The sequence below is a fragment of the Mercurialis annua genome, linkage group LG8 (genome assembly GCF_937616625.2).
Source record: "Mercurialis annua linkage group LG8, ddMerAnnu1.2, whole genome shotgun sequence".
Classification (NCBI taxonomy): Eukaryota; Viridiplantae; Streptophyta; class Magnoliopsida; order Malpighiales; family Euphorbiaceae; genus Mercurialis; species Mercurialis annua.
The window spans coordinates 2,297,970-2,323,448 of NC_065577.1; the positions used below are offsets into that span (position 1 = coordinate 2,297,970).

Consider the following 25,479-nt stretch of genomic DNA (forward strand, 5'->3'; position numbering starts at 1 on the left):
GCACTAAAATTTACTAATTGCTTAAATTGCAATTTGTACATGTGAGTTATATCAGGCCGACCTATCTTTGCAAAACAAATAGTCGAAATACCAATATTGCACAATTAAAAATTCTATTTAAGATGTAAAATTCAAGCACATGTTTTTTTAAATAAATTACACAAGTATGCATACAATTAATGAAATTTATTTAACGTAACATACATTTAAAATCATCTAATTATATGTATATTATATGAATTTATTTAATAACACAAATAAATTCATGAACATCTATGAAGATAAGCAACATAATATTAATATATAATGCAAACAACTGTACAACAGTTGAGAATTTAACAAACATCTAAAACTTAGACTATGTAACATTTAAAAAGTATATAAAAATCATGTTTAAATAGATTATTAGATCATGTTTTATTCATTTAGATATGAAATTAAGTGTGCCGTAAACATATTAACTTGTTTACGACACAAACACATTTATATGCAATTTAAATTTGCTTAATTCAGTGTTTTTTCTGTCGTGTCTAAAATTGTCAGTCTCAAACCTGCTTAGCTGAGCTACTTAAGTCTTCCAAACAATACATCACCTGTATATGTTAAAACTTCATATACCCACCAACCTGAAGCTCATCTTCTCCGGATATAACAATAAACTTTGCAGGATTTCAATGGCTGCTGCTTCATCCAAAAAGCTATGGGAGCATCTCCGAAAACAAGGACGATGCCGCACTACCACCCAAAGAGACCATCAAGAAGCTTGAACAAGAGGATTTTCCGCACCAAAAAAAATCCTCGAGCAAATACGATACCAGTTCATTTGCTCATTATAACCACCAGAAAATTCTTAACTGAAACTCCGGCGAGGATCAAAATGGTATAGGCAGTTCCTTTGCATACACTGATTCCCCAAATGTTGTTTGTCATGAAAATCAGGCCTCATTTCTTGCAAGAACATGTCAATCCAATAAACATAGCAGAATCATAGAGCAAAAGGTAAAATAGCATACTGTCAAGAATAATGATTACCAAAACGTTATTTTCTCAAGATACCCAAACTATCACTTTATTTCAATTTGGTGACCAAACTTTCATTTGTTTTAGTTTAGTTACTAAACTTTAATTTCATTTCAATGGAAGTTTAACGAACAGTGCCGATCGATTGTTGCTAATTTTTGTTACTTGGCAATCGATATTTACTTTGTTGCCTAAAAACTTATCACGTATACATAATTTCATTTCAGTGGAAAGTTTTAAGGCCAAATTATTCATACGTGACAAGTTTTCAAAGCAGAAATCAATGGTCATGTATGCATATTTGGCCAGAAGAACCCCTGTTAGAATAAAATTAAAATTTAATAATCAAAACTAAACGAATCAAAATTTGGCTATCAAAATAAAATAAGACGATAGTTTACATACCCTGAGTATCATATCTACTTTATGTTCCAACTCCTAACTGACAAAATCTTAACAGGTGGGGACAAATATAGAAGGATCCTGAATATATAAAACACAGAAAGATTGTGCTACCGTAAACTCATAAAGGAAATAATACATGCAATGGGACGTTTCTTAAAAAATTACCCAAAAACTCCTGTTAGTGCTACATGGGGTTATGGCTAAATTAAGTAAAAACCATTGCAAGTAGATAATCATAATACAATCAGCTGAAACTGTAATCAATATACTACAGAAAACCGATATCTTCCAACACATATAAGCATTGAAGGAAAGAAGCAACCTGTAGGACGACATAACTACCGAGTTTCCCCATCCTCGCCAAATTCCCCATCTTCAAGCTCCTCGTAATCTCCATTTCTACGAGAACCATTTCGATGGTCTCTCCTATGTCTCTTATGCCTGCTTTCACCATCTGAATCGTGACCGGAGGCATGCTGCATCATTTATGTAACTATTTTAATGTTTAAAATGAATAGACCAGCCAATAAACTTCGTGAAACAGTCGACCATGTTAGACAAGACACGGAAATTAAACTCGGCATACCCGTTTAGATTTTTTGTGGTCATTACTATGTCTATGAGAACTCTTAGACCTATCTTTCTCTATCTCATTTGGATCATCTGCAGTATCGCTATGCCTCTTCCTTTGTCTCTTGTTACTGTCATTTGCTGATCTTTTGCTATCATTACTGAGATGAAAGTCAGTTATATCAGCATTTTCGGCATCTTCGTCTTCCTTCTCTATGTGCTCCTTGTCCCGTTCATGTCCTCTTTCTTTTTCTCTTCTGTGCTTAGACTTTCTTTTGTCCCGTTCCTCTCTCTCTTTTTCCTTTTTTGCCTATAATATAAAAACCAAAAACTTTTAGCCTTGCTATCCACTTTTGTAATTGCATGCATCATGGAAATATTGCCTAATGACTCAGAAAAACCCAACCTTTTTGACTTTTTTATTTATGGTCTAATATTGGCCAAATTATGAGAAGTAAATTACAATTATAGCCAATTACTCGATTTTTACACAAAAAAAAGGACGGGCATTTTAGTTGTTTTTTTTTCATTTATGACCAACCTTTTATTTCCATCAATTGTAGCCTAATTTCTAAAGTATCTTTAAATTGAAAAAAAAATGATTTGGTCATATATATGCCTATTTGGCTACAATTGAAATGTACTTATCAAAATTAGGGTAAACTGACGTTTTTGAATGAAAAAAATCGAAAAGGTTGGATAGTTTTGAGAGATTAGCCATGGAAATATTACATTTTCATCTAATTGTAACCATATATAGGTAGGTGAAAATACTCGTGCGGAGAATCGTTTAGGAACATGTGAAATTAAGTAAATACCTTTTCCTCCTTACGTTTCCTCTCATTCTCCTTTGCATGTTCTTTCAGTTGATCTATATATTCCTCAAATATATCCTTGCAGATACTCACTTCAGTAATTAAACTACATGTCGGCGCACAATAAAATTAGATTACAGATAGACAAAACAATATACGTGACAGGAAGAAATATCAAAATCTTTTCCTCAACTGTTCTTCTTTCTTCCCCCTACTATAATTATATATAAAAATAAATAACAACAGCAACAATAAAAATCAAAATAATAGAACTAATCATAAAATTATGACAGCCTTATGACTGCATCATCATTCCAAACTTAATAATCAAATACCTGTACTCTCGGCTACCTTCGAAAAGTTCTTTACAATCCTCCCACTTTGAAGATTCAGTTATATCCTGTAAATGAGGCAACAATGACGCGGATGGTTAGGAAGAATACATCTAAATTAATCCTAACTTCCCAAAATAATTTAAATCAAGTGCATTTAACACCAATGATACACCTTGATAGAATGCAACAAATTAAGAAAGTCATCTGCAAGACGTTTACGCTTCTTTGCTTCTTTCTCTTCCTTCTCCTTGGTTCTATCCAGCAATTCATCAAATATTATCTACAAAGAGGCATAACAACAAAATTATGGTACGGTACCTAAGATGACAAAATGAGTACTATATTTAAAGAAAATGCAATAACAACATTGTCATGAAATCTGCTCCACTGTCCTCTCCTGAAATCGGACCATGTTCAGAAAATTTTACTCACATATAAGCACAAATGATGGATTTCTTAGATAATTCACTTCAGGAACCCAATTCCCCCCAACCCAAGGTCCTAAACCTTCCACCTTCCTTTTCCCTCTCCTCGATTCTCAACTCTTTTTCCTTATTTCTTTTATTTTTTATCTTCTCCTTTTGTTCTGTTTTTGTTCTTTTGATAGTTTTCCTTTTTCAAGTAGCAACTAATAACTAAAATATATTAGTAACTTCTTACGAACATAAGCCAGTGAAAGGTGGGTGCAAAAGAATTTTACCAGTATTTAAAACAATCCATTTAATGAAGCTAAAGAGACAGGATTAATTTAATGATCAAATAGATAAGGAAATAGAGTACCTTTAGATTTACATCTGATATAGGTGGTGAGCTGAGATCCTCCATGATTGCAGCTTTAAGATCATCAATTGTCCAGGTTGATGCCATAGCTACCTGAGAACTTACCAGCAAATAAGGCATCCAGAGACTACTGATATAGGTAATAGGATACTATTGCATATAGAAATTTTACCTTTTTCAACTTCACAGCATCCTTTATCCGAGTTTTGTCTTCATGATACTGTTAAAAACAAAGTTCGCACAAGTACCATCAGAGTCTCTCACAAAAATCCCACCAGCAACCAAAAAGGATCAATAACATTAAAGTGCAAATATAGTGGCATCAGCAAATATAATTGAGGTGCGAAACAATTAAAAACCAGCAAATAAATAATGGACATCAGCGCACAGTATGTAAGCCTTGTTTCTCTAATTGAAAGCAAATTCAACGGCCTGAGCAAACAGAGAAAATAAGTGTCCTCAGCACAATAATTTTAGAACAAATTACACTAAGGTCCCTGAGGTATACCATAATTAGCAGTTTGGTACCTCTTGTTTCAAAAGTTTACTTAATGGTCCTTCAGTTTTAATTCCGTTAACTATTAGGTCCCTCCGTTGATTTCGACACTTATTTTCAAACGATTTGGTACCCCACCTTTAGTTTTGTGAACGATTTGGTCTCACTTTTAATTTTATTAAACGATTTGGTCCCTCATTTTTAAACGATTTAGTACCCGAGTTTTAATCCGTTAAACGATCTGGTCCCTCAAATTAACAAAAGGATCTCTCAACTAACGGAATCAAAACTGAGGGACCATTAAGTAGACTTTTGAAACAAGAGGTACTAAACTGTTAATTATGGTATACCTCAAGGGCCTCTAAGTAATTTGATCATAATTTTAACATTGCAGGCCTTGGAATATTTTGGCCTTCCCCCTCCACTGCAAGGAGGCCATACTTATGAATTTGACCCTGCCAGCCCGAATTTATAGTGGATATCTTAGTGTTGATCCAACAATCAAGATTAAATGCACAGAAAAACATAGATTTTTTGAATGAGCGGCCATTGCGATGTCTATTTAGATTAATGAACTACAAAATAAATATGGGAACTACTGGAGAGTGCAGGTAAGAATGACCTGCCTGATCAGCATAAAATCAAAAGCTGCTTACTATAACTAATATAAAAAGGCAAAACTAATGATCATGATGAGTCCCAATACAGGATAGAACGAGAACGTTCAGGCACAAACAAAGCTGAAAATAAAATAGTATGGATAAAGCGTATCAACACCAAGTGTACGGAAATATTGACCCTATAAATAATTTCTAAGGCCATGCGGCAAAAATAAGACTTTGTAGAAATTTCAAAATACCTGTTTATCAAGCTCCTCCAAGACATCTTCAAACAAATCTTTTGGAGTAGAACCGGAGGTGTTCGATGCAACAGCCAAATATGCAGGTAAATCTTTAACCTGAACGGTTAATAAATTCAAAATAACAGAAACAAAAGAAATGATTACTGTTAGAGCACTCACAATAGCAGATTCTGACTTGGGCTAACATTAATCCCACCACACAAAAAATTCAAAGTGGAGTTCTGGATACAAACCTTCAAGTAATAATCACGCCAGTGAGTTTTAGCTGTCACCGTTCCTGCAGCAACATGTTCTTCTAATAGCATGCGAAACTCATCACGATTTTTACGCTCTGCCTTTCTCTGTTCTTCCTAATATGAAGAAAAGAAAAAGTTTAAATTTTTTAGGTAAGTACATAATCAGCAAGATGGAGGATTATTTGCCACGTAGGAATCTAGACACCAGTTACACCTTCTGGATCTTCCTTTGCTCTTCCTCTTCCTTGTCCAAATCATGTAAATAATCCTGAAAAGTTGCATTGAAATTAGCTCAAAGAAAATTTGAAGGTTATCAGTCGTAATTAAAGACTACCTGAAAAATTTCAAGACGATCAATTTTTTCGAGACGAGAACACCTTTCATCTGCCTCCAATCGCTCTTGAACTTTTCGCCACTGGGTGCTTGCCTGGATAGAATGACAGAGTCAAATTTTACAGAAGTAGACCCACAAAAGCAAATCACAGTTCACAAGCTCCCAAGAAGATACCTTAATGAAGTCACAAGATTCTAGAAACTGCCTATACTCAGCAATATTCCTCTTGCGCTCTTCCTGCGACTTTGCTCGTTCCTAACCACATATCAAGTTTAAAACCCAAAGCATACAAGCTTAAATATTCAATCATTGGGATAAAGCTTCCTACACTGTCAATAAGGTTTAACCATTGCCCTTAAAAGAAGAGAATGCCAAGCATGTTAATGTTAAAATTAGATTCTAAACTTCTGATTACCACTTCAGCACACTGACAATCTCAAAAGTGAATAATAAAGATACTAATTTCAGTCTCAAATCTCCCAGTTTTCATCAAATCTCTGATTCACAGAACATCACAATTCAGGAAGACAGTACAATACTTATGTTGTTAAGAACATGTAACAGTAGTGAGCAACATCAAGTGTGGGACAAATGAGAAAAGATATCAAATCATGCTACAATGATCACATAGCAAAATATATACTCCAAGCACCATCAGGAAAGAAAAGGAAACCTAACACATCTACACTTTTTGGTTTAAATTTATTGTATGCATAAAAAATTCTAGAAATACGAGTACAAAGTCAAGTTAAGTCTTTACCTTTTCTCCAAGTTCCTTCAAGAAAGTATCAAATAGATCTTTGCGATCTCTTTCTCGTTCAACATCTTTAAAACGATCGTCATCTTCAAATAATGTTACTGCTTTGCTGAATGGTAAATTTGGCATTCGAATACATATGTTATTATGAACACAAGCAACCATTCACCAAAAAAAACTTGAAAATTGAACTAAAATCAGAAAGTACAAACCTCCATCTTGTGGTTGATGTCAGCTCTCTAGATTCCTGTAAAGAAAGGTAAAAGAATACTCTTAAATTATTTGAGCACAATGGATAAAAGATCCCTATAAAAAAAAACTCACTTCTAGCATATTCTTGAATTCTTCTCTTGCTTTTTTATTCTTACTCCGCCTTTCTTCTGCTTCCTGTTTTTTCTTTTGGCCCAAGAACTGCAAAATAAAATCAATATCTAAATAAATTCCATATTGAAAACAGTCAGAATAAATAGCTCGGTACTGGCTCCAGAAAGAAATAAAACGAAAAATAATGCCCAAAACTGATTTAGATCGACCATCATGATGAACCACAATTGAGTTGATAAAAGTGAAAACAACCTCATTAAATGCTTGCTTCCGCTCTCCAAGTGTTCTCAGTGCACCATATCTTCTGTCATTAATTATCACTCTCATGGCCTGACACAGTCAGCAGAAAAGTCAGATGCTCCTAGAAGTGAAAATACACAATTACACATCAGTATGGAACTACCTGGTCCCAGCTCCAGTCGGACCCAACATTTGCAGAGTCCAAAAGTGCTTTAAATGCATCCTTCGCCTCCTAAGAAGGAATGAACATAGTAAGATCAAGATGATAATGATGGCCAAAAGAAAGCCATAACAATACTGGAGTATGGACAACACACCAGCTTATCAGCATAAGTTACTGACTCATGAGCAACGGTATTTTCTTCCAAGAAAAAACTGTCAGTTTTTTCAGTTGCTGCTGCACCTTTTGCGGCTCCCTGTTAACCACATCAAATAGCTAGTAAAGCAAGTCCCGATATTCATAGTTAACCAGACAAAAAATAGAAACCTCTTTATCAAGTGCAGTAGCTTTGTTTTTAGAACTAGGATCATCTTGACTGCTGGAGTTTTTCCTGAGAAATTAATACCATAAATAACACACTATGTCACTTAAACTATCAAACAAAGTTGGACAATACTAAGAGAGCAATAACTTTAAGAACAAAGTACATTGGTGAAATTGAGGTATCAGCCGCAGTGGCAGTAATTTCAGAGCTTCCAGAAACATTAGAAGCAATATTCTCAGTCATCTGAACTTCTTCTGAGTTGCTTGTTACAGAAGATACCGTAACAGGTAAGGCTGATGATTCAGAAGCTGGCTGAGATTGCAAATTACCAGCAGCAGCAACAGGGGTGACTGGAACTGGACTCGAGGGTGTCCCTTGAGCTGTTAAAGCTGAAGCAGCTGCCATAGATGGAGTTTTATTCACAGATGGAGAAACAGAAGCCCGGGCATGAGAATTTTCCAAGGATTCAGTCTGTGTTTCCACTGCAGCAGCCTCATCAGCTCGCTTGCGGGCCAACTAAAAGCAGAGGGTTTATTGAATGCAAGTAAGAAATCTAAAAACAGCATATAAACTTTTAAACAACCTACAAACAGGTCTATCAAAGGAAACCTGCAATTCTTCAGGGATTTCCCATTTCGACTGCTTGGTAATTTTATTGAAGTAATACCTACATGAGAATAATGAACAGCCAAATGACATCATTAGAAATGCTTCAATGACTTATAAGTAAAAAGATCCTCAAGAAGTCAGCACATGAATATATTTCCCTAATTAATCACGCACGTTTTTCCCTCAGGACTGGTGAATTCCTTCCAGTCAGTTGATGCATCTGCTCTCTGTCATGGTAAGAGAAACAAGATGAATAGAGATACTCTTAACTGATATACGGTATATTTGAATATAATAAGATTATTTATAGTCAAAATCCCAAAGACAACATAGTCAGACTGCATAAATAGAAGAACTGAAAGATTACTATGTCAAAATACGATCACAAATCGGACAGAATTTGTTGCTAAATGTAATAAAATCATATGCAAGAAATTAAATAATTTTACTGGGATTAATACATATTAGGACATAAATACACTTCCGGATCCAAAAGCCAAACAACAGGGAAAAGGCTGAGCCAGAAATGATCTCAAAACTATTGTAGTAGACCAGAACTCAGAAAGTGAAGAAAAAATACACATAATTACTATTGCTCCGTCACTAAGCTTCTTTGCATGCAACAAAGATTTATGACTAAATAAAAGAAACCAAATACCAGGAACTTATGAACATCCATTCTTATGCTTCTCTAAAATCTGAGATAATTCAACAAAAGAGCCAGAAAGCTGCTTTTTTTATGCCAAGACTGGTTTTCCAATTTGAACCACAAGCCCAAACATGCTTCAAGTATTTTTGACAAAACGCACAACTCGTCACTTAAACTATTTATGTGCATAGAATCTAGCTTTGAAAAATAGAACAAAGAAAACTCTAAAACTATTGTTGTGCATTTACTAGAGGAGCAGGAATAATACTTGTGTTCTAGGAGCTAGGGAAATCAACAGCAACTTACATGCCATGGCCAGAATCATAATTTTTGAACTGAATCTGAATGCAAGGATTGTTATAAATCTAAGACTTCATAATGGACGTTCACTTAGATGGGTGTAAAATATGGAGTCAAAATTTAAAGGGGTACCATTGAAGGGATAAATGATAAGATGGTGAAGAATTTGTTTAAGAATAGAAATTATATTTGCTTGATAGAAGTTAAACAAATAACTTGTATATACATGTCCCACTTCTTATAAGTATTTAATTAAACAATATAAAAGATAAACAGGAAAAAATATTAATCATAAATAAAAAATAAACAAACAATCACATAGTGAGACCTTTACTCCCCATTACTCATCTATACGGAGGATTAATGTTTAACCTCCATTTTGGTGTTAAAATTTAACCTTTTGAAAGTTGCATGCATCCCATTCTGTACCAAGCATGTGCAAAAATTAAGGTGCTGAGTTTTCAAGTTGTTGGACCCCTACCAGATGCACCCTTATGGTGTTTAACACAGGATAAAGAAAACGCTTGAATCAATGAATAACACAGATGACGGAAATTACTAACATTCAAGGATAAAGTAGGCAGTGCAAGCAGCAAAGACCACAGCATATCCTACCTCTCAATAGTGTAGCACAGCAAGTACCTGTAAGCACCTTTTTCAAGCTATGGAATCATGCGAGGCATGTTTGGATATAACAGAAATTCAATGTAGAATTTTAGGAATGCATATACCACTTAAGCCTACTACATAAAAGATATCAACAGAAAACAAATTGTCTAGAACCTTGTAAACACATACCTTCTAAGAGTGCTTCATGAGTGCATAAGTAGTAATTAAAGAAGAATTAGTGAAGACAGTATGTGATAGTAAAGCATCTAAATAAATCACAAGCATCTGCCAACCTAGAAATGTGGTAATAAGATTTTCTTCTACCATACTACGCAACAACAAAGATAGATTTTCTTTCTACAACAGTATTAGATACTACATAATAACCAGATTTTCAATATATTGCCAGTCAGTGCCAGGCATGTGCAGACTTGGAAACAGAAAAATTAGGAAAAGGAACAAACCAAAAATGAAGTTATATCCTGGGTACAAAGTACAAACCCAAATGAGCAGACTAATATTTTACGAATTTAATCCATTATGCCCCTTCCAAGTTTAAGATCCCAGCTCCACCCCTAGAGACACAGTTTCAATCAAGAGCAACTGGAAAGGGTAAGTATTTGACAATCCAATCAACCAATCTTATACAACCACCTCAACAAGATATTAATATCCAAAAGCAAATGTTACTTGCTTGGGGAAAATCTGGACCTTAACAAAATAGCTGATGTGGCAGCTTTACTCTTTAGGCTTGTATAAATCTGCCCATGCATTAACAGACCAGGTGGGAACAAGTAACAAGAAATTTGAATGTGAGGAAGCATAATGCAATCATGTTTAAAATGCAGAGTGAAACATATAAAATCACAGATTAAGCTGCTGGTTACAAAGTTTGAAGTTAAGAGGCTAGACAATATTATTAAAATGACCTCACCTCAACTGGTGTCATCAGCTCTAAAGGCTTTTCCCAACTAGATTGTCTTGTCCTCTTATTGTAATAATACCTGACATCATGCAAAGAGAAGTAGATTCAGGAAAAAAATATTTACCAAAACTCTTTGAATATCAATTCATTATAAAAGGCGCATTCATTTTCAAACATAATGAGAACATAATAAAAAGATGCTAAGAAAAGACAAGTAGATGTGCCTCTTGATCAGGAATAGCATAGTTGGCAAAATGAGACCTGAGGCGACGAGGGGTCCTAAGGTGCCCGCGTTTTGGAGAAAAGGCGCATATAGAGAAAATTATGTGTATATATATACATATACATATATATATATATATATATATATATACATATACATATATATATATATATATATGTATATATATACATATATATAAAGTACCATGATTATAAACCCTATGTATTTTAAAAGTTTTTTAAGTATAAATTAAAAACTTTAAAGTACCATAATCATAATTTTAAATTCTAATTAAAAAAATACGTCTTGAACTCGAAGTGAGATGTTAGCTTTATTTGTTCTATTTTTGCTCGTGAGGCGTGATTTAAAAAGAGTACAATTTAAGTAATTAGGTTAAATATTTTTTAGGTGGCTGCTGCCTAGCTGACCTTTTTAAAGAGTTTAATTTTCAATAGAACTCATTTAACAGTTATTAGGTCAAATTAAGGTTTAGTTTAAAAAAGAGAAATAAAACAGACTTGTTGTGAACAGAGGCGCGCGCCTCTATCGCCCGCCTCTAGGCAAGAGAGGCCCCTCAGCCATTGCCTGAGGGGCCTCTTGCCTGAGGCACGCCTCTGATAACTATGAGGAATAGCACAGAATGCTGAATGAACTGATGCATTTTGCACTACATCATTAGTTAATAACCAACAGCCTACAGCCATGCTCGTGATAATGATAAAAAAGTGCATGGCATCAAGAGAAATGCATTATCACAGTTGAGTTATGAGCATCATGAAAAGTAACAACAGTGAAGATAAAAATAAATAGTACAGATACCATACATTAGGAGTGGGAACCATATATATCAAAAGGGCTGACATTATTTGAGGTATTGATATTGGATATTACTTGACAATGCCAGGTTTTCACAGACAAGTAAGCAATGCACAGCCCATTAGTTAGCAGTTTTCTCTTGTCACTATTTTTTTACTTGATAAGCAACCTATGTTACTAACCATGTCAGAAAGGCAATAAAACAAGTTACATTCAAGTCTAACCAAATACATTACTATCATTTAAGCTTTTAGGACACGCCCAACTTTTTTAAGCTATAGCAGAGCATAATTTCTAAGGTATTGTCCATTATGGAGGAGACATGAAAATACCAGTGCCAAGGCGTCAATTAAATCATAATTAAATATGCTCAAATACAATTAGTTATGTACAGTCAACTCTCCTACTCAACATTTAAACCATATCAGAGGGTCAGAAAACCTTTAAATATGCATGAGAGAAAGATGGGGAAGCAAAGGCAATCTAGATAAGAAAAAAATGCCACATTAAGATAGATGCCTTTGCTCTGTCAAAATAAAGTTGAAATGCTCGTAACACTTATCATTTATAACATGAATGGACTTTTAGATTGTCCATGAGTAATATAATCCACCCTACAATTGGAAACACTGCTACAGAAAAACTTAGTATATATCAAACACCTTAGATAGGGAGAACCTAACCAAATCATACATACCTCCTTCCATTAGCAGCATTATGTTCTTTCCAGTCTGTCGTGGTCTCTACAGTGGGCTTAATGGGATGAACACCTGTTGTCTGTGAATTTAATGCCAACGGTTTAACAAATTTTAAAATTAACTCCTACTGAACGAAAGGGCAAAGATAATAACATAGCAGTGAAATAACAAGAAAGAGATATTTCAACCAGAACAGCAGCAGGGGCAACCGAAGATTGTTCACCATTGACCTGCAAAGGAGTAACAGGAGCAGAAATTTGATATATAGACGACGATGACGCCTGCCCTCCAGCAGGAATATTTGGTGCGTGCATTTGAGAAACTGACTGGTACTGAGGTACATTATTAAAAGCTACTGGGGGTTGCACATAAGATGACTGCACAAACTGAAAAAGATCATTATTGCGTTAGTGAAGGATAAATAAACTAACCATAATACTTAGGTATTATTTGGTTAAATTCTAGTGTAAAATTCCTTTCATTTCTAAATACATTCTATATGAACATCATTTGAAAATGAATTTTTGTGTAAGGTATCCCGAATTCTAAATATAGAACTAATTTTAAATGAAATGAAATAAATTGAATATTGTATTTGGAGTGTAAATGCAAATTTAAATTGTGAAAATCCATTTGAACCAAACACATATCTTGTAGAAATTCATTTGAACCGAACAGACCCTTAACTTTCAAGGCCAGTCACTGTCTTACCGAATATGGAGAAGGGAGAGGTGCTCCTGGGCCACCTAAACCAGGCATATAGTTGATTGGAGCTGGAATACTAGGAATAACCTGTGATGGTGGTTGACCCAGGCCCGGTTGTCCAGGCCTAGCAGGCAATTGCTGTACTGACGGAGGAAACTGTGAGTGTGGTGGTTGAGAAGGCAACCCAGGATGCATCATAGGGACACCTCGGCCAACGGGCTGGAAATGTGGAGAAGCCATAGGCATGAACTGCTGTGACTGCTGAGCCGGAACAACTGGTCGGAACTGCAGAAATAATTGATGGAGGAAGTTTAGTTTATCAGTATCTAATTCAAGTGATTGGAGTAAAATCATAAAAGCATTGATTGATAAGATATATATTACTTGCATATGCATCGGCGGAACGAAATTTCGAGGAGGATCCATGGAGCCAGCTAGAGGAGGCTTTTGCACAAAATAAAAATTCAATCAGCATGAGATACAGGGCATTGCTGGCATAGGTAATTCAAGCTCACTCTAAATTTTACTGAAGAACCACATAATTTCTATAACTATGAATCCAAAACTCAATTAAACATGAACAGAAACTCAACAAAACCCTAAAAACTGCAACTAAATTCTACAACCCTAATAATCTCTCAACATTCTAAACCTAGAAAAATAAAACTTTTCAAAATATTCCACAATTAATTCAACAACAAATTCCAACAATGGAGCTTAAATTGTACCATTTTGCAACAAATTAAAAAATTAGCTAAAGAGTGAAGAAAAAAAAATCATACCTTCAGAAAATTGTATTTTCTTTAACTTTTTTTCTCGTCGTTTAAACCCTCAAATTGGGAAATTCAGAAGCTTTATTCTTGCTGGTTTTGTGATTTCAATTGGTAGCTGAAAAAGAATTAATTTTGGGTACCTTCGTTTCTTTAATAAGTCACAAGAAACTGAAGAAATAAAAGACGAAGACCATGAATGATCTCTCCAAAAATTGGGAAAATACCTAGTATATTTTTTAAATTCATATTATTTGCGTTTTTTATAAATTAAGGTCAAAAAATTTAGTCTTTACAATTATGTTTGATCTGAAAGCTTTTTTACAATTATAACTAAAATTTTAAATTTCATTAATTAAATCAAAGTTTTTTTATTTTAATCAATTGCGGAAAAAAGTTCATATTAATATTTTTAAAATTTAGACGTATATATAAAATTTGGCCGTGATCGACAAAAGATGCAAATGAAGTTCAAAGTTTTAGTTACAATTAAAAAAAATCAAATTCGATACAATTATAAAAATTAAAAAGTTTGGACGTAATTGGTAAAACATGCAGAAGTTTAAATTTTAAAAATAGTTTGGTCTAACTATTTTAGGTTTAAAATTTTATCTTTTTACTTTTTATAGTTCAAACTTTTAAAATTATTAATTTTAACTCTTTTTAATATTTAATTTAAATTAAACTGAAAAAGTATTTTAGTATGTCCTTCAAGTTTGAAATTTTTCAATGAAAAGAAAATCTAATTAATATGAGGCATTGCAAAAGATATGTTCAAACTTTTTAGGGTAATAATCAATTACGGACCCTCCACTTTGCCCTTTCTATCAATAAACCTCTCTATTGTAAAAAATTTTACTAAACCTTCTATATTTATGGCGACTCTCATTCAAGGCCTTTATGAGCAAAAATACCCCTGGCACTGTTTTTTTTGCGGCTGCCATTTCTAAAAAAAAAATTGACTGCGCCATGTTAGTTGACATGTCACCAAAAATACAAAAAACTTTAAACACCCAAACACCCTTAAAAGTATTAAAATTTAATTAAAAAGAAAAATGAAAAAAGCAATTCAATCCAATCAAATCCAACTCACTCGGTCACTCCATCCACCACTGATCACCGTTTGCCGCCACCCAATTAGCGCCGGAAATTTTCCAGTCCAGTCATCTTCTCCGACCCCAGATATGTTCTTCATGCAGAGAACCATGAAGAACGAAGATCATTCTTCATGGAGATCCATGTATTTTTTAAAATTATATGTAAAAATTATAGTGAACGATTGTTTTAAAACGGAAGAAAAACGAATGTATTAATTAATCACTAAATTTTAACTATATAATATCAATAAACTATAAAAATTAATTTATATTTAAAAGTTAAATAATTTAATAGAATATAAATTATAATTTTGACGAAATTTATTAATATAATAATCTTAAATTTAAAAATTTACTTTTAATATAGATCATATGTATCAATAATTAGTTAAAAATAATAAAAAATATAAATCAATTTAAAATATTAAGTTAAACTTAAAGCATGTTGGAGTATAAATATGAAATTATATAAATTTGTCATATCCTCAACAGTCAATCTCTTACACACTTCTCCAACTTTCTGGACATTCAACTCCAGAAAATTCCCATCTTCTAACTCATCTTTTAAATCATCTTCCCCATGGCGCCCTTCTCTCTATACTTTACACTACTCAAAACTCTTCAATGGCAGCCACTCTTTTCTCCACGTCATCACTGCTTTATTCTCCACTCTCTTCAAGAAACAACCCATTTTCACCATCACTTCTAAACCGTTCACTTGGGAGACAAGTAAACTTATTAAAACCTATTAAATTCTCTGTTAAAGATGACCAAGAAACTGAACGGAGTAGTTCAGCTTCGGGTTCCATGGCTGCGGTGTCTGAGGAAAAGAATGAGCCGGAGGAGGAGGAGAAGGAGAAGCAGCAAGAAATGGACTGGAAAGAAGATGATGAGTTCAAGAAGTTCATGGGGAATCCGTCGATCGAGGCCGCGATTAAGCTGGAGAAGAAGCGAGCTGATCGGAAGCTTAAGGAGCTTGATAGAGAGAGTAATGATAATCCGTTGATGGGGTTGTTGTATGGGATAGTTCGGGATAATTTGACTAGAGAGAAGGAGATTTTGAGCATGGCTGAGGAGGCTTTTAAGGCTCTTGATCTTAATAAGGTAATTGGATTCATAAATCTCACTAAGATATGCTTAATTGCTCTAATTTAGGTAGTACGGACACTTCATTCAATCAATGTTTTTTTGGTTTTGAAAATCGTGTCCGACACTTGGCGTTTCATATAGAAAACCTTAAAATAACATTATTTCGCCATTTTCCGTGTCCAAGTGTCCCATTTTCCGTGTATGTGTCCGTGCTACCTAGACTCTGATTTCGTCTGATTAAGATGGTGTTTGTATTTAGACTACATATTTGGTTTGGCATCCAATATCTGTGGAGATGTATTCAACTGAGTTGAGTAACAAACTCATATGAAGAAGTGATGTAATGAGCTACTGTTATTTGTAGAATAGCTACATTGCACGAAACTTGTCGAGTTCTATATGGAAAGTGCTTATAAAACTCCGAAACTTTAAATTTATAACCTAATTCTTGTAAAAATAGGGCTTTTTTGTTTCTGATTTAGCTAGAATAGGAGGAGTATGTAGTTTATTACTGTTACTTGTAAAAAACTGAAAAAATATGCATTTTATTACATTTAGTTAATGTTGAAAATTGCAAATATATTGAACTCTGATATTGTTTGGTCTTGGAAGCTTCTGGTTTGATGTACTCAAGATTATCTTATTGATAGAAATGTTATCATGTTGATATATATATGTATGACAGTTAAAAAGTTGCTTCGGATTCGACACATTCTTTGCAACCGATGTTCGAAGATTTGGCGATGGTGGGATTTTCATTGGGAATTTAAGAAGACCAATTGAAGAAGTGATTCCAAAGCTGGAGAAGAAACTGTCCGAGGCAGCAGGGAGACAGGTTGTAGTATGGTTCATGGAGGAGAAAAATGATGACATAACAAAACAGGTAATGCAGTATGTTGCACGAAAATTTAGCGAGTCCTATATTTTGACGTTTTTTTCGATTTTCAGAAGTACTTTTAAAATTCTGAAACTTTATGTCTATAATCTGTTCTTAGAAATAATATTGTTTCGCCGTTTCTCCTTTCAATGTTTTTGTTTTCGTGCGATATAGACTATGCATTTTTAGCTACAAGTGCCTTTAATCCTGTATGCTCAGTTGTTCACCCTTCAACTGTACTTAGTTCAAGCTATCAAGATAAATGATTTCTGTTCTAGCAGACAAATTAAATGACTGTTATATTTGTCGTTATGGTGTTTTGATTAAAAAAATCATTAATTTTTGTTTGAAAGGCTTGTGTGGTACAACCAAAGGCAGAAATCGATCTCCAGTTCGAGTCTACCAAACTAAGCACGCCGTGGGGGTATGTCAGCGCGGTTGCATTATGTGTTACAACTTTCGGGACAATTGCTTTGATGAGTGGCTTTTTCTTAAAACCGGATGCGACTTTTGATGACTATATAGCCGATGTTGTTCCCCTCTTTGGCGGCTTCCTCGCCATTTTGGGAGTTTCCGAGGTTAGTCATCCTCTAATCACCATGCATAAGTCATCAAATGTAATCTACTATAGAGTTCTCATAACCTTAGTTCACAAGAACTTCTAATCAATGAACAAACAGAAAAAAAAAACTGTTCTTTATTTCAGTCTTTTTGCAGGGTTAGTTAAACTCAGTTCTAGTTCAATTACACATCTTTTTCGTATTCTGCAGATAGCAACAAGGTTAACAGCAGCTAGATATGGTGTTAAACTTAGCCCGTCTTTTCTGGTTCCGTCCAATTGGACAGGATCTTTGGGAGTCATGAACAACTATGAGTCTTTACTTCCGAACAAAAATGCTCTGTTTGATATCCCAGTAGCACGTACAGCTAGCGCGTATTTGACATCACTAGCGCTAGCAGTTGCTGCTTTTGTAGCAGACGGTAGCTTCAATGGCGGAGACAATGCATTGTAAGATCTCTACTATTCCGTTTCATTTACCCTCATTTCGTAGAGATCTATAGCTGTTTTTTAATGTTTTTTTATTTGTTTTGCAGGTATATAAGGCCGCAATTCTTTTACAACAATCCCTTGCTTTCTTTCATCCAATATGTTATTGGACCTTATACAGATGATCTCGGGAATGTATTGCCCTACGCGGTTGAGGGCGTTGGAGTTCCGGTTGATCCTCTTGCTTTTGCTGGACTTTTAGGTAAGTTTTTGCATCTTTGATTTATACCGATCACTAGCGAAAGGTTGATACCTGCCTTGATTATGAGAGAGCGAGTAGCCTGTTTCGCTAGCTATGCTCAAAGGTTGAGACATGGAGTTCTCATATAACTCTTGAAGAGAAGAAAATGAAAGGTTTTTATAAAAAAAATTCTCGTAGAATCGAGAATGAAGTCTGCATTTGCCTAGAATCGCTTTTCGTATCAAAAGCTAAGAAATGTACCTTTTTCCAGTACTTGTATAATGCATTCTTATATTTCCTACATAGTTCTATTAAACCGGCATCGTTCATTAATTCTTAACAAGTTTACGACATTTTCAGGAATGGTGGTGACTTCGTTAAATTTACTACCCTGCGGTAGACTTGAAGGAGGCCGTATAGCGCAAGCAATGTTCGGACGAAGCACAGCGACTCTTCTGTCTTTCGCAACATCACTTCTGCTCGGTATAGGTGGTTTAAGCGGAAGTGTTTTGTGTTTAGCGTGGGGGTTATTCGCAACGTTCTTCCGGGGAGGCGAAGAACTGCCTGCTAAAGATGAGATTACACCTTTAGGAAATGATAGATATAGTTGGGGCATTGTTCTTGGCCTCATTTGTTTCCTCACTCTATTCCCTAATGGAGGAGGAACTTTTTCTAGTCCATTTTTTAGTGATCCATTCTTCAGAGGTGATCTGTAGAAAAAATGGGATTTGTATATTTGGCAGGATTAAATGTAAATTTTATGAAATGTAGTGTTTTGTAACTATAATAGGAACTTAAAATCTTGACAATGTCACATATGAACTATTAATTTTTTCTTTCGGCAATTCATAATACGGAATATCTTTTTAATAAAAAGTGCTGATGTGTTTTAGTATTTATATTAGCGTTCTTTTATCGAAAAATTTATCAGTGTTCTTAGTAATAAAAAACGATCTGGAATAGCAAACATACATCTTTCATCCTGATAAAAAACTTCGTTTGGTTTGTTTCTATCAATTTTCTTATGCATTCGTGATAATGAATTTTCGATGTAAAGAAAAACTTTAAGAGTTTATTCTTTAGTTCCATATTTGATTTTGGTTTAATTATTTTAAACATAATGAACTTTGTAATTTTAACACAAAGTTTTAAATTTGACGACTTCATAAATATTTGTTATTTTTTAACAATTCATAATAACAGATTATTTTTTGCTAGAAAATGCTAATGTGAACACTCAAATAAGTGTTGTTCGGAATCCACATCAGCAATTTTTTAACTATAAAACTTCTCATTATTTCAAATCGCCAGAATTCGGTGTTTGATATTATTAAAATTTAAAATTTGTGCCTAAAGTATGTGATTTTTAATACGATTTAGCCTTTAATTTTTAAAAATTATATCCCAATCACAACTCTTTTTTTTTTTTTTGTTAAAGATGGGAATCGACTCTTTCGAGTCTCATTTGTTAGTTGTTAGTTACCAAGGCGTGGTTCGAACCCACAACCTCTTGATGCACTTAGAGGTGCCTTAGCCATTCAAGCTAGGCCCACATTGGCCAATCACAACTCTAAACTCTATGTCGACAGGCTTTCTGAAATGTGCAGTTCAGCTGTGTCTCAACTTCTGATGCTCGGAAACTCTATGTTCTTTTACAAAATCTTTACAGGCTTATGTCGTTTGCAATTCCACTGGTCGTTTAACTTTCATCGAATAACTAACACATTCTGATATATTCGTTAGCTGACACGTGTTTCCACGAACGGCTAGTATCATCTCACAGTCCTGCTACCTTCGCTAGCAAGTTATCTGGTTTCTATAACTCAAAAATTTCAATTCATTTCATTAATCTCCAAAACCCTAATTCAATCAAATCCCCAATTCAAAACTCCACCATGAAATTAAGGCTTAGATCACTACCATCCAAAGAAACAATCAAATTAGAATTACCCAACGAATCCAATCTCCAACAACTCAAAGAAACCCTAATTCTCGCCATTTCCTCTTCATCTTCCCCAAATTCTCTGCATTTCTCCCTCAACGGAAAACATGAACTCTCATCAACATCTAATCAAGATTCTCTCAAGTCTCTCGGCATCACCTCCGGCGATCTAATCTATTTCACTCGAAACCCATCTGAGTTCGCTCCAATTCAACAGACCCAAGAGGCTAATTTTCAAAATTCTGTAAAAGAAACTGAGAATTCTCAAGAATTGAAGGGTGGTGCGTTGAATGGATCTTTAATTCAAGATTCTTCTGTTGAAGAAATTTGTAAAGGAAAATCTGTAATGGGTTGTGAAGAGAATTATCAAGAAATGAAGGGTCTTGAATCGAATCCGCCGAAGAAAGAATCTTTATTTCAAGATTCTTGTGTTAATGTGATTTGTAAGGGAAAATCTGTAATGGGCTGTGAAGGAATTGAGAATCAAGAACCGGAGAATGTGGATCATATGGATGTTGATAAAGATGAGAAGGGTTTTACGGAGCCGTGTTTCTTGAAGAGGGTGTTGAGATATGAAGAATTTGGTGATGATTTTAGTGATAGTAAGCTTCTGTTTATAGCAATTCATGCTGTTTTTTTGGAATCTGGTTTTATTGGGTTCGATTCGGTGTTGGGTTTACGAGTTGATCTTTTTCATATTCTTCAAGAGCAGCCTTTGATGAACTTTACTACTTCGGTATGTTACACAGTTCCTGAACTTTTAGGTAATGATAATGTGACTGATTTTGTTGTTTTGAAGTTTCAGACTTTAGGGCAGTTTGTTAATGTATATGGGTCGTTGTCTATGAGTCAATCTTCTGTGTATAAGTCATGTTTGGATAAGTGTAGATTTGTGCCGGTTATTGGTTCGATTTGGGGTAACTGGGATAAGAGTGATAGGGATTATGAAAGTGATTCGTATAATGAAAATATTGTTTTTGAGCTGTGGAAAACTGTAAAAGATCAGCTTGCTTTGCCATTGTTGATCGATCTTTGTGAGAAGACGGGTTTGGACCTTCCCCCTTGCTTGATGTTTTTGCCAGCTGATATAAAGCTTAAGATTTTGGAGTATGTTCCTGGTGTTGATGTTGCGAAAGTGACGTGTGTTTGCAAAGAGATGCAGTACTTGTGTTCCAACAATGATTTGTGGAAGAAGAGATATGAAGAGGAATTTCGGTGTGAACCGCGACAGCCACCAACGACCCATTGGAAAAAGAAGTTTGTTTCAGCTTGGGAGAGAATGAAGAGAGGGAGCTTATCATATACTATGTTGCATCCACCTTTTATGGCTCCCCAACCATTTGGTGGTGGAATTGCAGGTGGTGATTATGACCGCCTTCCAGGCTTCGGTTTCCCTTTTGCTTATGGTCGGCGGACTCAAATTTACCAGCCTCCTGGAAACCTCTCCCGAATGATGCGAGAAAGAGATGTGATACGACGGTATATGGCCCCTAATTATCTTGGAGGATTTAACGCATAGGGTGTTTAATGATAGGTTTCCTATTAGTTGGAAACATTTTGGAACTAGTATGTACACATATTAAGTACTAATCAAGTGTACTGCCATATCTACTAGGCTGATTACTCATTGTATGAGTCTGTTAATATACTTTGTTTTCATTTTGATAAATCTATAAATAATTGTTAGTGTGTGTCGCACCGTGCCGTCCGGTCTCGGTCGCATCCAGGAGTTTTTGATTATTTCGAGACTTTGTGCGACTTGGCTGACTTCCCGTGCTTGACATTGTCAGGTTTTTGGGAGTCGCCACCAATCTAATGAGTGGGATTGGTCCACTTATGGTACTGGTCTATTAGTGGGTTCGGGGTTGGTTACGTATAGGGAAGAAATCACATCACCCTATCCCGCCCAGATAAACTGGTTCTTTATATGCTTTGTGTTTAATTTAATAGTGTTTCACCATTGTATTATTTAATTTATTTATATGGATTTGGGCTTAAATACATAAAACATGTAAGAATTAATATTTATTTTTAATAATAACGCTCTAACACCGAATCGTTATTATTTTAAGCGATATTTAAATAAATTAAGAAAAAGAAAAATAATGGAGGGATTTGAATCGAACATTTTTAAGTTTTGATGCCTACGTACCCGGATTCCGGGATCAAAGTCCACATAATTTGAAGTGAAATAATATTTTAAGAGAAAAATAATTTTAAAAGATTTGGATTTGAGCCTCGCCCGAGACGCCTACGTATCCGTTAAGCCGGAATCAAAATCCACGTAGTTTGTATTTTAAATTTGATAAAGGAACAAGAGTTTGAAAACGAGGAATGAGGATTTTGGAAAATAAATAAGGATTTGATAAAGGTGAACTTGATCTCGGAATTTGTTGTTCCGAGAGGCCTACGTACCCAATAAATGGGATCAAAGTCCGCGTAGTTCGAAATTATGTGAGAAAAGATGTAAAATAAATTTTTGATAAAAACATTGACAGTATGAAAAAGGGGGTTAAAAATAATAATAATAAAAAGTTATGAGAATAAATAAAATCGAACAAAAATTAAATATTTTAAGTGGACTAATTAATTTGTTTATAATCATAAAATGATGAGCTTTTATACAATGGACTTAAATTAATCTTTATAAAATCCAATAATTATATAATTTCAGTCCAATCCATCAATGATAAAAATTCTTAGCCATTAGATTAAGACCTAATGAATGTAGACCCTCTATTTTAATTAACCTAATTTTTGTCTCAAAAATGCTATTTTGGCCGACACATAATTCCACTAAAAGTTTTCCATTATTTGCTCTTTTATTTCTGATTTTCAGCTCCTAACCCTAGCTTTCTTTTTTCTTTCAATTCTTCTCTTCTAACAAAACAAAACAAATACACGATTAAGAAGACTATAGCTAACGAAATTCTAATGATTCAAGTTAATCCACTGTTCTTTTTGATTTTAAATTTTTTGCTTTCTTGAAGAATTTGTTTAATGGCTCTAGTTTCAGTTTTAATTGAGAATGGCAAGGATAAATGGGATAGCCGGATTCGGTTTGGCGACGGCGCCTCTTGCTCTCCGGTTAGTTCCTGTCTTGAACCGAAGAAAGATTGGCTTGCGGGTTGAACTGAGATCGAACCGGAGGAGAAGGATGGAGGCTCTGAACTGATGAAGAAAGGTTTATTTTATTATACCATTTCTTTTGGATTTTTTTGATTTTTGCTGTTGTTGGGTGGATATAGCTGATTATAGTTTTTTGTATTGATTTAAAACATTTTTGTCAAACTAGGTTTTCTTGATTTTAATTATGTAGAGGAATGATCTAATATCCATCTTAATATAAAAACACAGCGAACAGATTTTTAAAATCTTTTCAAGTTCAGATTGTAACTAATTTCATATGTTCGATTTTTAAGGGTTCATTACGCCATGAACCCTTAAAATAAGCTGACTGAAATGTTTTCTTAACTCCAGAGGAACTTTTCAGTCAGCATATATTAAGATAAATAAATAAAAGAGTAGTTCAAATATATGTATAAATGCTAATTAAGCTGAATGTCATGTGTGTATACCTTAGTTGCTAATGTCGTCTGTTTCCTTGAATGTTGTTGATTAACTTGTTTGTTGAGAGCTTGCCATTGCTACAAGCGATGTAATCTGCTACTCATCTCTTTCGCTATAAATCTTAGTCACGGGGTTTGATTATAGCTGCAATGTATGATTTTGAATTTGGTGTTTGAGATTTCATTCTACTGGGTTTGTGACAGTAAAATCCCAGATTTTGATTTAATTATTTTAGATTTTGTTTTGAGAAAAGTTAGAATTCTGATTTGTAAATATAGTTGATTTGCAATCCAGATTTGCATATTATAAGAAAATTGACTTATTTGTTGGCTATGAACACAACAAAAGTGATTGAGATGATTTATGGAACTGTTTTTGTTTCTTTCTTTGTGTTTGTAGAAATCTTAAGCTTGAACAAAGGTAATGAAGGAGAGGAGCAAGGAATGGAAGAATGTGCAGAATTTCTCAACAACTTTTTCTATTTTTTTTTTCTAAAGGAGGGCTAATGTTCCTTCTCTTCTTTATTTTCAGTGTAAGTTTTTGGGGGCTATTTATGCTATAGCAAAGAGAGAATGTGAGAAGACAGGCTGAATTTCAGCTTCAAAGAAAAAGGAAGAAAGATGGTGAGGATTTGTGCAATGTATTTTGGTCATGGCAGAACTTGGATAGTGTCTCCACACAACAAAGGACTACATTTCAGCTCAGTAGCACACATTGAGAAAAAGGAAGAAGCTGTGGAGAATTTCAATGGGCATATTGCTATGTAAATTCCCTGATGTCCTTTGCAATGAATTTTGGACTTAATTTATAGGCTAAGGCAATGGCAGTTCTGTAATTATGATAAATGTGATTAATTGTGCCTAAATGTACTTAATTAGCCATAATCTTGATTTTGTGTCTATAAATTGGATTTGCACTTGACAATCATAGTTCAGCTACAGCAAAAACACTATTTCGGGCTACTGTAGCAAATAGTGCCACAAAAGACAAATATTTATGGCAAACTTCAGTTTTAGTCCTTTGAATTTGCACATAGTTCATTCCAGTCCTTGAATATAAAAATTTGGCAATTTAGTCTGTGGCGAGAGAAATTATAGAATAATCTCTGGCTAAATTTTATTTCAATCCCTGAAGTAAAAAAAATGGCAGATTGGCTCTTTGGTAAAAATTCCATTTGATCCTTGAGGTTCAAAATTAACTGAATGGTCCCTTTATAAATTAATATTTAGTCCTTAAAGTTAAACAACAAATTAATTCTCTAGTAAAGTTCTCTATCTAGTAAAGTTCTATTTGGTCCCTAAATTTTAAAAGGTTATTGAATAGCCCAACTATTTACCTTATTTTTTTGAGATGTAAGATGTATTAATTTTGCCCCTTTCTTCTTCATTTTTTTTCTAATTTTGTAAGAAGCTAAAAATAATAAAAGGAATTGGTTGTCTCCCTTTTATTATTGTATTTATTTCCTTTAATTGGGCTATTAGTTAAATAAGTCTAAGATAATCAATAAAATTATCGACGTCAAAAATTGGGTATCAACAGTGTGCATGTTGTGCTGGTCTCTTTAAATGAATTTGGTGGTTAATAGTTTATCTAATGTATATGTTTGGTGATATTTTAAGTTTTAACCCTATGTGGTAGAATCCAAGTCCTTGGTTCAGGTTCTAAAGAGATGTGGAACACAGTTTTTTTTGGGTGATGAGGAACATATCATG

The 25,479-nt window shown here is 34.3% G+C and overlaps 3 protein-coding genes and 1 long non-coding RNA gene across 5 annotated transcripts; 3 read left to right on the forward strand and 1 right to left on the reverse strand.

The window, feature by feature from the left end:
• Window positions 1–379: 379 nt before the first annotated feature.
• On the reverse strand, window positions 380–14,196 carry LOC126659650 (pre-mRNA-processing protein 40A-like). Of its 2 annotated transcripts, XR_007635043.1 has the most exons (29): window positions 13,976–14,196; window positions 13,578–13,637; window positions 13,200–13,478; window positions 12,677–12,874; window positions 12,488–12,567; window positions 10,761–10,830; window positions 8,443–8,495; window positions 8,269–8,326; window positions 7,823–8,175; window positions 7,662–7,725; window positions 7,492–7,590; window positions 7,338–7,406; window positions 7,187–7,264; window positions 6,935–7,021; window positions 6,823–6,857; window positions 6,614–6,719; window positions 6,028–6,108; window positions 5,854–5,946; window positions 5,734–5,787; window positions 5,517–5,633; window positions 5,281–5,379; window positions 4,098–4,145; window positions 3,926–4,018; window positions 3,318–3,425; window positions 3,146–3,210; window positions 2,814–2,916; window positions 2,012–2,305; window positions 1,426–1,901; window positions 380–948 (listed from the first exon to the last, which is right to left on the reverse strand). XR_007635043.1 is itself a non-coding variant. In XM_050352965.1 (28 exons), exons 2-28 carry the CDS (start codon window positions 13,617–13,619, stop codon window positions 1,764–1,766), a joined length of 2,964 nt encoding a protein of 987 aa, XP_050208922.1. In that variant the 5' UTR covers window positions 13,620–13,637; window positions 13,976–14,196; the 3' UTR covers window positions 380–1,763. The 2 variants fall into 2 exon arrangements, 1 of the variants encoding a protein (XP_050208922.1); XM_050352965.1 differs by having other exon boundaries at window positions 380–1,901.
• A 1,354-nt stretch (window positions 14,197–15,550) lies between these two features.
• LOC126659685 (probable zinc metallopeptidase EGY3, chloroplastic) lies at window positions 15,551–19,069 on the forward strand. The gene is made up of 6 exons (XM_050353012.2): window positions 15,551–16,164; window positions 16,835–17,032; window positions 17,380–17,604; window positions 17,797–18,035; window positions 18,122–18,276; window positions 18,616–19,069. Exons 1-6 carry the CDS (start codon window positions 15,685–15,687, stop codon window positions 18,969–18,971), a joined length of 1,653 nt encoding a protein of 550 aa, XP_050208969.1. The 5' UTR covers window positions 15,551–15,684; the 3' UTR covers window positions 18,972–19,069.
• A 1,015-nt stretch (window positions 19,070–20,084) lies between these two features.
• Window positions 20,085–21,888, forward strand: LOC126661227 (F-box protein SKIP22-like). The gene has a single exon (XM_050355044.2). The coding sequence runs from the start codon at window positions 20,151–20,153 to the stop codon at window positions 21,714–21,716; it is 1,566 nt and encodes a 521-aa protein (XP_050211001.1). The 5' UTR covers window positions 20,085–20,150; the 3' UTR covers window positions 21,717–21,888.
• A 1,006-nt stretch (window positions 21,889–22,894) lies between these two features.
• On the forward strand, window positions 22,895–24,691 carry LOC126659727 (uncharacterized). The gene is made up of 2 exons (XR_007635058.1): window positions 22,895–23,381; window positions 24,167–24,691. It is a non-coding gene; the product is annotated as an uncharacterized LOC126659727 (long non-coding RNA).
• Window positions 24,692–25,479: the final 788 nt, after the last annotated feature.

What these genes read in the sequence shown, in the direction of transcription:
- LOC126659650 (XM_050352965.1), bottom strand. Translation starts at nt 13,619, where the DNA reads ATGGATCCTCCTCGAAATTTCGTTCCGCCGATGCATATGCAA. An exon ending in TGGAGGAGCTTGATAAACAG is followed by an intron (nt 4,146 to 5,280) that starts GTATTTTGAAAT and finishes TGTTTTTAACAG; the next exon opens with TATCATGAAGACAAAACTCG. An exon ending in ACCACAAAAAATCTAAACGG is followed by an intron (nt 1,902 to 2,011) that starts GTATGCCGAGTT and finishes TAAATGATGCAG; the next exon opens with CATGCCTCCGGTCACGATTC.
- LOC126659685 (XM_050353012.2), top strand. Translation starts at nt 15,685, where the DNA reads ATGGCAGCCACTCTTTTCTCCACGTCATCACTGCTTTATTCTCCACTC. An exon ending in AGGCTCTTGATCTTAATAAG is followed by an intron (nt 16,165 to 16,834) that starts GTAATTGGATTC and finishes TATGTATGACAG; the next exon opens with TTAAAAAGTTGCTTCGGATT. An exon ending in ATGATGACATAACAAAACAG is followed by an intron (nt 17,033 to 17,379) that starts GTAATGCAGTAT and finishes TTTGTTTGAAAG; the next exon opens with GCTTGTGTGGTACAACCAAA.
- LOC126661227 (XM_050355044.2), top strand. Translation starts at nt 20,151, where the DNA reads ATGAAATTAAGGCTTAGATCACTACCATCCAAAGAAACAATCAAATTA.